Raw genomic sequence first — 10,465 nt, 5'->3', positions numbered from 1 at the left:
ACAAAGTTACAGAGCGAGTGGTTGGCCTTTGATGAGAATCAGGAGGTGCGGAGGCTTCATTTGCAACCTTTAATCAGTCCGGCGAGATCAGACTCACGTGTGATTGTAGAGAAGAAAGTGGGGGCAGAGAAATGAAATGGTAATTAGTATTGATTACCTATGTGCATATGACCCCACGCTTTCCCTTTGCATTCTTAAATCAACCCAAATTATTGGATTTGTCTAATTTCATGCTCAGAGAGAGGCAGCGTGCAGTGCACAACTGCCTCCACGACAAACCACGCAGACACCGCGGGAGCCACACACACACCTTGGCAGCGAAAAGAAACGAGTCGTCTTCTGGTGCCGAGCTGTGGGAGGGAACCTAAATTAACCACACCAGTCGGAGTTAGGGGTAATAATTATTCCTGGGGAGTCTGTAGGGAGTAAAGGTGATTCAGGTAGCTTTTTCTTCAAATTACATTTCACGTCACTCCGCTGTCGCTAAGAGACGGCCTCAACCCGACCACATGTCTGCAATTACTCCCAGTTAACGCAGAATATAAAAAAAGGCCCATTTACCCCCCAAAACGAAGACCAAGTACACGTATATACAATTAATACACCCGTGGGAAATTGAAATGTTCTTTCAAATGATAAGATTAATCCTTAATTAAGGCAACACACAGTTTTGCGCACCAGCACGAGGTTTCACACAGTTAATTTATTTCCGTAATAAGCCGCCATACGCTGAATTGTAAAGAGAAGAAGTGGACAGGGAGTGATGGAGGGAATCCGTGTCACCGTGGACCCAGTGAACCGGACCACAGCCAGGACGTGGCAGAGCTCTGCCGCCATCTGCTGGACTCCTGACCCATCTGGGTTGGTTAGATACTTACTAATATCCTCTGCCAAGTTGGTGATTGTGTTTTTTACATGACAAATTGACACTTTTACAATTTTTTCTTCATAAAGGCAAAACTAAATCTGAATTTACCTACAAAATTCAAGTGACCGTCTTGATGTTTTGTTATTGTTTACCAAGAAGTATCTTTCCTTGGGAAATGTAAAGAATAAATTAATACATAATAAATCAAAACACCCTCGACTGAAGTCGGTTTATGCATCATCGTTGATGATTTCATGATTATTTTCACACTTTTCAATTTGTTTTTACGAACATCTCGTCATAGTTTGTATTTCTTTGCTTTTTATAGTTGTTTAAAGTCCCTTTGATCCATTTTTACTTTGTTCGTTGTAGTTTTCTGTCTCTTTGTGGTCATTTGAAACCTTTTAAATCTTCTTTTCTGTCATCGTGTTTGCGTGACACTTCGGTTGTTAAGCTGCTAATGTTCATACGGTTATTAGTTTTGAAACTCCAAACATTTTCAGATGAAAATGTTACATTTTCTCCGTTGGCTTTGAACGTTTTGCTTTTAAAATGTAAATTTACAGGAAATACCTGTTCACTGGGTTTAATTTAAACATCTGAAAGATGGAGAGCATGGGGAATAAAAAAAATCTGATTTTCTAATTAGTTTAAAGCCTCAACACCAGAGATCAGGCCCTCGTGAATTAAAAAAAACAAAACGTTAGTTGGTTAAACGGTTTAGATTTGTAGTAAAATGAAAAATTTTAAGCTTTAAGGTCACTGGATTGTTTGTGCAAGACAATAAAACAAAGTAATTGTCATCATATACTAAAGAACTTGATGTAGAGAAAGTGTAAACTTTGCGGGAGCGATTCTGTTGAACAAGAATCTCTTTGTGAGTGTGTGGACGCTCAACAACTAAAGGGAGAGTCCAGTTATCCTGCAGAGGAAACTCATTTCAGCCTCCTGTATCCATGATCTCATTCTTTCAGTCACTACCCAGAGTTCATGATCATAGGTGAGGGGAGGAACGGAGACCGACCGGTAAACAGAGAGCTTTGCCTTACAGCTCAGTTCCCTCTTCACCACAACGGACCGGTAGAGTCCACAATACTGCACCAATCCGTCTGTCAGTCTCGCGCTCCATTCTTCCCAGCAGGCGGCTGAGTGGTCAGAGCAGTCGTCCTCCAACGCAAGAGTTGGGGGTGTGATTCCACCAGCAGTCACATGTTGAAGTGTCCCTGGGCAAGACACTGAACCCCTTATGGCCTCTGATGTGTGCCCCATCAGTGTATGAATGTGATAAATCTCCGATTGTTCTTTGTAAAAACACAGTAGTGATGTATGAATGAGGACACAGATAGTAAAGAGCTTCGAGTGTCTCAGTAAGACAGAAAGGCGCTATATAAGTACAGTCCATTTACCATTTACCTCAGTCGTGAACAAAACCCAGAGATACTTGAACTCCAATTGAGGCAGAACCTCACCCTCGGCCTGAAGAGAACAATCCAGCCTTTGCTGACTGCATTAAACCATCATTTTCAGGACCGTATGGGGGAACGTTCACGCCTATCAGTAGTCAGTCATCAAACCAACAGGAACGTGCATTTTCTGCCTGAATGGCTTTTTCATCCATTTAGAAGTAGATTTCAGTGGAAAAGTTAGTAACAAGTACTGCATACCTGTCAATGGCCCTGACAGAAAAACACTTTTTACAACATATGACCTTGATTTGTGACCTTGGAGCTGGGGTGATTAACAATGTACGCAACAGTCCATCTTGAAATACAATGGTATGAAATTTTGTTAAATTGTCTTGAGCCGATAAGTTAACCCCCACCACCTGCTCCCCCAGGCACCCTAGACAGCAGCTCTCTGCTCCACACAGAGGGTGTGGTAGCTCAGTGGTCTGTGGTTGTGTCAGGAAGAACATCTGGTGTAAAAATAAGTCAAGAGTTTGTGTGAGTTAGTTCACTGTGGTGACCCCTGAAGGAGGAGCCAAATCAGAGTACTGGCAAACTGACGGTAGTTAAAGGCCACAGGAATAAAACTAGCATTGGCCGCTATTAATTTTTGAGAGTGCGGCCATTTTGAGCTGACAGTAATCCACTTCAGACCAGCCATTAGCTCGTCAGGCCTATAAAGCCATTCAAAGCGCTAACTCACTCTGATTAAATAACAAGACAAAGTAAAAGCATGTGTATGATGCACTTCTCTTCAAATGTTAAAAACAGATGGATTAAAGTGAAATAAGATGACAGACGTCCGTTACACTTCTCAAGTCTGGTTTTATTCTGTGGAAATCTTGGTCTCACATCTAGGCTGGTGCAATAAAACAACTACTAAGTACAGCCGGGCGTACAGTACAGTAATTAATATATCTATGTTTACGAGCAAAATAAACAATGTTAAATATATAAATATTAGATCTCTGTGTAAAGCACAGCACACGGCACACGCTCGTGCTCGGCAGACTCTGGTTTCACTGCAGATAAAGTGACTGTTCGGTCTTTGTGCAGCTCTGCAATCGGAGCCTGTCTACGCAACTGGAGACAGAGAAAGTGCAATTTTTAAAAACAACAACACTAAACATCCAGGGCAACAAGAACACGCAGGTGCATGGCAAGACCGCTGTGCGTTTCTTTTTAAACAACAGGAGCACTGCTAAACTTCATGAGTCATGGAGATGGAACAATCTGGGGGCCAAACAGAGACGGCAGCTCTGTCACAACATCTGGACTAACACCTCACATGCACTTTCAGTCTCACACGCAGACTGGACTTCTGCGGGAAGCCTTCACATGGCGACGGAGGCGTCCGAGTCTTTGGGTCGGCTGTGGATGACGTGCTCCACCTGTCCCGAGTCGGACACGTCGTAGCTCGTCTTGTACTTGGCCAGGATCTTCATGAGAGGACGCAGCTTCAGCCACCACTGTTCTTTGGGAATCCGATGACTGCAGGAAGAAAGTTATGCATCGTGTTCATGATGTTCGTTATTTAAAGGAACAGTTCCAACACTATAAAGTGGGGTTCTATGGAGGAGGGGTTACGAAGAAACATCTTACCTGTAATAGATAACACTTTGATAGGCCTCAGCCTGGAGACACATTTTAATTTAGACCAGAATGATTTGCTAATGACAATCCAATTTTATAAACTTTTTACAAACGGGTCCAATTTTACACAACAAACATTTCCATTGAATTCAATGGAAGTACAATTGCAAATGGTAACGGTAGCAACTGGTTGTAGCATTTCCTGTGCAGCCCGAGGTACTTCAAACAGGAATATCTTAATGTTTCTGCTGATTTAGCCGTTTAATGTGAAATTAGCAGCACCATACAGGTCTACAAAGAATAGTTGACATAAACCACTATAAAAACCTGAAGACTGGACTTCTTTTAAGATGGAAAGATTTTTAAAAACGGTTTAAAATCTGTTTTTGACATGTTTAAAAACAAACTCCAGCCTTTAGAGCTGCTTATTTTACGAACATTTACAAAACCATGAGTCTGGCATTGCAGATATTCTGGCAAAAATATTGTGAAAATCCTGCAGTAACTGCCCAAGCCTCAATCAAAAGTGCTACAGCTAGCTGCTACTGCAGCCATTATTCTTGGTTGCAAAGAAATGCAGAACTCTGTTTAACTAACATCAAAGTTCATGCTCAATAATCCAGGTCAAAAATCCAACAAACTCAAGTCAGGTCCTCTGAACAGATTCTTTTTTGTCGAAACATTTCGTCTTTCATCAAAAACACTTCATCGGCCTGAGGAGCCACAACAAACTCAGTCTCATAAATAGCACCTTCACATAGTGGGTCAACCAGTCTGATGGTGCTCAGATGGTTTCTGGAGTCCGCCCTCTCCCTCGCCGACTCGTTTTTGAGGCAGTCGTAGCCAAAGTGGTTCAAAAGCTGGTTTGAACCACTATGAGAAGGTGCTCCTCGGACTGATGAAGTGCTTTGGATGAAAGACGAAACGTTTCAACAAAAACAAAGCGTCCAGAGGAGCTGACTGAACTTTGTTGGATTTTCTACCTGAGCATGAGTCAGGATATTCTGTTGAGACATTTTGGGACATTTGGCATCCATTTATGTCTCATGTTGAAAATAAGTCAATGCCTGCGTGTTCGTGTCTGTGTGGCTGATCTGTTGTGGGAGGGGACTTTGTTGTATGTTTGTTTCCCTCTTTCTTTTTGTGTGAGTGTTCTGGAAAAAAAAAAAAATCCATAAAAAGATTGACTAAATAACTACGAAATATATAACTGATGCAGAGTAGATTTATGAAATCTGTTAATTCAGTTAATGTGAACTTATGTTCTACTGTAGTTATTCTACTTGACTTAGACCTCGCTTGAACTAGCCATTTGCTCATCAGTCCAGTCAGAATTAAACCATTTCTCCAGACTGAGTTTGTTAAATAAAATTAAAAAAGAGCTCAACATCTACCAGCTCTTTTAAAATGTTTGAACGCTGAAAGCTCTAAATGAACGTACACAAAGTCTGTGTCCTCCTTGAGCTGCACAACAGGCTGGAAGACCAGAGCCCTGGCTCGCATCCCCAGGAGACAGCAGGAGTCCTCGGAGTTGGCAAACACTCGGCCTGCGGAGACACAACGTTCAGTTCCAGGTGGAAACAAGAATCAGCACGCAGACATGCATGAAGACAAACAGATAAGAGTTTGTGTGAGGGCTTCACTTTGTCAGGGCGGTGAATGATCTAACAGTTAAAGAAACAAAAATCACAACACAAAGAGATGATGACGATGATGAAGGCATCGCTGCAACTAAAAGATGACTAAAGCATCACAAACTAAATCAAACGTTGGACAAGAAGCCTGGTCAGCATCCAGCTGTACTTTCCAGTCTGCAGCAGCTACAGTTTTCACAGGCTTTGAACCCTTATACAACGCTGCGGCTAATTTATGGATGTTTGGTTTGTTTTTGGACGAGCTAACGAGCTTCATGCCACCAAAAACATTTAGCCTCGTCACACCCGGGGGCTCACATAGCTGCCCAGTACACATCTCTCTTGGGGGGTGGGTCCTCGAGTTATGACTCAATCAAACTAACTTATGGGTTCATTGTGGTCGACTGCTGGTCACATGGCCTCAGGGAGGGATTATGGGTAAAATTTATGTTCATCGTTAATCATTTCAGTTAGCTGTTTAGCATTGTTGTTTTAGTAATTAGTCCGTTCTAGTTAGTCTAGTTCATGTTCATTATGCATTACTTTATGTTGGGACAATCAGTAGAGTAACTACGAGTGGGGGAGGTGTCACCCTGCGGGGTTCACTCTGTGTGTGTGTTGAACAGTAAGATAAAGTCTATAAAGCGCCATCTGGTGGTTGATTCTTGATCTACAACAAGAGCTGCACATCTCTCAGAAGCTAAATTCAGGTGCGCTCTATAGACCGGCAATTACGGTACTCATTTTGAGACTAATGATTTTCAGATGAATCAGAAACTGGAAATGGGAACGCATGGCAGCTGCTGATAAATAAAACACAGTTCCAGCTGTGCCCTGCAGGATGTGCGCAGGTCTGCAAGACCCAGCACAAGACGACACACAGGGGGCATGGAGCTAAAGAAAAAACATGAAGTTGGTCAGGAAGCCTTCATAAAAGAGATTTACCTTCATCTTATGTCATCCGTGTGTAGGACAAAAACAAGAGATAAAAAACAAAGAGGTGTTTAACTTTGTCTTGTTTTTCCTTAATAAAGGTCTACATCTATGATCAAGAACATGTCAGAATATCGGAGTGATTTCATCACAGGTCTGATTTATCTGAGCCACGTCTCTGCAGGATCCTTCATGGTACCATGATTCTGTTCAGAGAAGCTTTACCTCGTCTGTAAGACTCCAGCAGCTTCTGAGAAAGCCACTGAATCGCCTTGGCTGAGATCTTGGTCCCAAAGTTACGGTCGAACGGGGACGGAGCTCCTCCCTTTAAAAACAAATACACAATTTCACTCATTTTCTTTTGCTTTACCTTGTTTTTTTTCTTTGGTTCTTCATCCCTTTATTTATCTCACTATCACTAAAAGCTTGTTTGATCCATATTTGTCTGCTTTTAACTCCAGAGAGACATAAACAGAATACAACAAAGACAACAAGATGCCAACAGGGGATTTGCATATTCACAACACAACATGGAGAACTGGTTTTGATGCTTGTCCGTTACTTTGCTTTTCGATGCATGAAAAAGGTGAAACCATCCAAATGTACCTGCTGCATGTGTCCGAGCACGTTCTTCCTGCAGTCAAACACTCCCCGCCCTTCTTCTGAGTACAGCTGATAGATGAAGTCTGTTGTGTAGTTGTCATTACTGTTCTCGTTCCTACACACAGGAAACAAGGTGTTAGGAGAAGGACACTTACACCAACTTAAAGCAGCAGTGCACAATGTCAGCATATCCCTGCACGATCTGTTTCAGGGGTGCCCAGACAAAATGAGTGGGTTTACATGAAAACGCTCTAGTTTCCATGTCAGTTGGGTTGCCAGATAAGAAATGATGAACTATAGTACTGTGTCTTTAAAATTATAGTATTTTGATCTAAACTGTCTTATGTGTTGAGTAAAGATATTCTATGATGATGTGTGTGTTGTGTTTGTTGAACATGTGCACAGAAAAGGAGGGGTGCAAATAAGACATTTTTAATTTATCTGGCAACCCACATCGTGCATGCAGCGTCTGCATGACCACAGTTAGTCCAAACTGGTGAATCCACTCACGTCTCTTTGGAGCCTGGATTTGATTAGTTTTGCTCCTACAAGCTGAAAAAGGGTGAGCAGCGCAAAAACACTCTGCTCCCTGCCATTTATTATAACTGTTGTTATATATAACTGTTGTTATATATTATAACTGTTGTTATTTATTATAACTTGTTATATTATTACAACTGTTGTTATTTATTATAACTTGATATATTTATTATAACTGTTGTTATTTATTATAACTGTTGTTATTTATTATAACTTGTTATATTATTACAACTGTTGTTATTTATTATAACTGTTGTTATTTATTATAACTTGATATATTTATTATAACTGTTGTTATTTATTATAACTGTTGTTATTTATTATAACTTGATATATTTATTATAACTGTTGTTATTTATTATAACTTGATATATTTGTTATAACTGTTGTTATTTATTATAACTCTTACATTTATTATAACTGTTGTTATTTATTATAACTTGATATATTTGTTATAACTGTTGTTATTTATTATAACTCTTACATTTATTATAACTGTTGTTATTTATTACGTTACTGTTGGGTGTCTGCCGTATTAATGCTGCCATTCTTGTATTTATTTTGTAATGTAGTATGTCTGTGTGTCTATTAATGTGATGTGATGCTGGATAGCTGTGTTTTTTTAATGTTCTGCAGAACAGGAACCTGCTGTACAACAGCAAAAATGCTGAGCCAGGCCCGATTTCTTTTAATCTTTTACGGTTTAAAAATTTGAATAAATACATTTCACACCTCTGTGGGGGGTTACCCCAAAAATCTCCACTCAAGAGACCTGGATTCAGAAACCTTCAGTTTCAGAAAGAATGAGGATGTTGTCTGTAAATGAGCGGCCGAAGGTTTCGGGGCCCCAGACTGGCTGCCCTGTCTGTCAATCAAGTGACAAAGTTAATAGATACATGATAGGCTGACGTTTATTTTTAATGACATGCCATCTGCCCAGAATACTTTTGAGATCCACCAGCAGACCATGATCAATGTACTGAGCACCCCTGATCTGTTTAATATAAGCCGTTTAAACTGAAATACTAAATAAATCAAATACTGCACCGTTTTGCTTTTATTATCACAAAAAGGTCCAGTTTTGTGTCTGACCTGAGCACCAGTCCTCTTTGAATGCTGGTCTTCATTTTCTCTGTCAGATGCTCAACGTTAGCCTGCGAGAAGGAAAAGAGGAGTAATGTTAACCAGCAGGTGGCGCTGTAACAGACAATAAAGCCTGAATGTGGAATTAAAGCCTGTTGGGAGGAGAGAATGAATGAATTTATAATTTATAGGTTTCTTATTTTACTTGAACATCAGTGTTGTGGAGTTGCAGGTTATAAAAGTCAACGGGAACCTCAAAATTCATACTGCGCTTCATTACCTCGTAAGTCAAAGCTCGAAGCTCGCACCCAGAAGTAGGATTCGCCAATTGTTCTATCTAGTGATCGGTCCAACTATGATTAGCCCCACAAGCTAAAACCACTGATATCGATACTTGTCGTGAGTCACGTTTGGTCGTAAAAATCTTAAATCATCTGTCAGGGTCATACTGGAAGACCACAAACCTCTGATTGAAGCGTTTCTTTTCCAATAAGATTTTCTTGTCATTTTTTTCAAGAGGAAATATATTTTGTCTTTCAAAGTCTAAGTTATACCTGTACATGTGGTATATACCAGTATATATACAGTACATACCAGTCCTGCAAACAGGACAACAAATTCAAGAATGATGATTTATTTACATTCAATAAATGATCAAATATGAAAACATTTAAACGTGCAAAAAATAGTTTTTGCATTGATTCTGTTGAACCTGTTTGTCTAGTTTGCCTTTTATTCCCAATCACAGAATTTAATTGATAAGTAATTTTAGTGACAAGTCCATAAATTATCCTTTTCAAACACAACACTCAGTGTGATGGTCACAAGTCTAAATGTGATTTCAGTAATAAAACTCATAAAAGTTGACATTGAAAGTGTCTTTGCTTTTATATAACTGTGCTGCATTCATAAAGGTGTTGTTTTAAAATTATAGCACAAGTAGTCCTTTGTTCAATATAAAATAGAATAAATATTATCATTTATGTTTGCCAGACTGATAGATTTCTGCCATAAAAAGAGATTTATTTCACTCAGCAGGATTATATTTGAAAGATTTCAGCTCATTTACTTATTTAAAACAATTTAATTTAAATCTATGATCATTTATTGAATTAGTTTAGAGCCCGACCGATATGGAAATCTTGGCTATCACCGATACCGATATAATGGCTGAAATTTTTTGATCTTTGTCCACCACCAAGAATCTCAGTAAACAGTGAGTGGAGTTGTTGTTTATTGAGCGCAGCTGTTAGCAACCATGAAGCTAAGCTAATCGGATCCACACTATACGCAGTCCCACAGAAGATTTACAAGTGGGGCACTGGTCATAAAAACAATGTTCCTAACGCGTGTTCACATTTTCTATCCTCAACTAGTCACCATAAAGTTATAAAGTGTGTTATATAAATATAAATTAAACAAAGAAACACCCTCGCTGTTAGTTGTTTAAAGTCGCATTTGGTGAAGGTCTAATTAGTATTGACTGGAGAAGAGTTTATTTTTCTTTGTAGAGAAGTAAAGATTTCAGACAAACAATGCATTTCATTGAGGATGACAAAGATAACGTTACTAACACAGATATATATAATTACTTCTACGTTAAATTTATTGTTCTGGATAATGTTTTACCAGGCAATAGTCTATGCTAGGTTATCTAAACATTAGCTTGCTAACTTGAGAGGCGCGTAGCTAATGACAAGCAGGTCAGAGTCAGAGTCAGAGTCAGAGTCAGAGTTTCTTTATTGTCATTCGCACCTCATGTGGTA

At 39.6% G+C, this 10,465-nt stretch overlaps 1 protein-coding gene across 1 annotated transcript in view; it reads right to left on the bottom strand.

Annotated features, from left to right (window-relative positions):
* Window positions 1-6,663: 6,663 nt before the first annotated feature.
* Window positions 6,664-10,465, bottom strand: part of LOC119426842 (ATP-dependent 6-phosphofructokinase, platelet type) — a 97,653-nt gene continuing 93,851 nt past the window's right edge. Inside the window, exons 8-10 of the mRNA XM_037694424.1 lie at window positions 8,709-8,770; window positions 7,080-7,191; window positions 6,664-6,798 (exon numbers count right to left, since the gene is read on the bottom strand). Coding sequence (XP_037550352.1) covers window positions 6,664-6,798; window positions 7,080-7,191; window positions 8,709-8,770 — 309 coding nt within the window. The remainder of the gene's footprint in view (window positions 6,799-7,079; window positions 7,192-8,708; window positions 8,771-10,465) is intronic.

The sequence above is a fragment of the Nematolebias whitei genome, chromosome 20 (genome assembly GCF_014905685.2).
Source record: "Nematolebias whitei isolate Nwh7 chromosome 20, NemWhi1, whole genome shotgun sequence".
NCBI lineage: Eukaryota > Metazoa > Chordata > Actinopteri > Cyprinodontiformes > Rivulidae > Nematolebias > Nematolebias whitei.
Note: the sequence above shows the minus strand (reverse complement) of the source record. Positions and strands in the feature narration are given on the sequence as shown.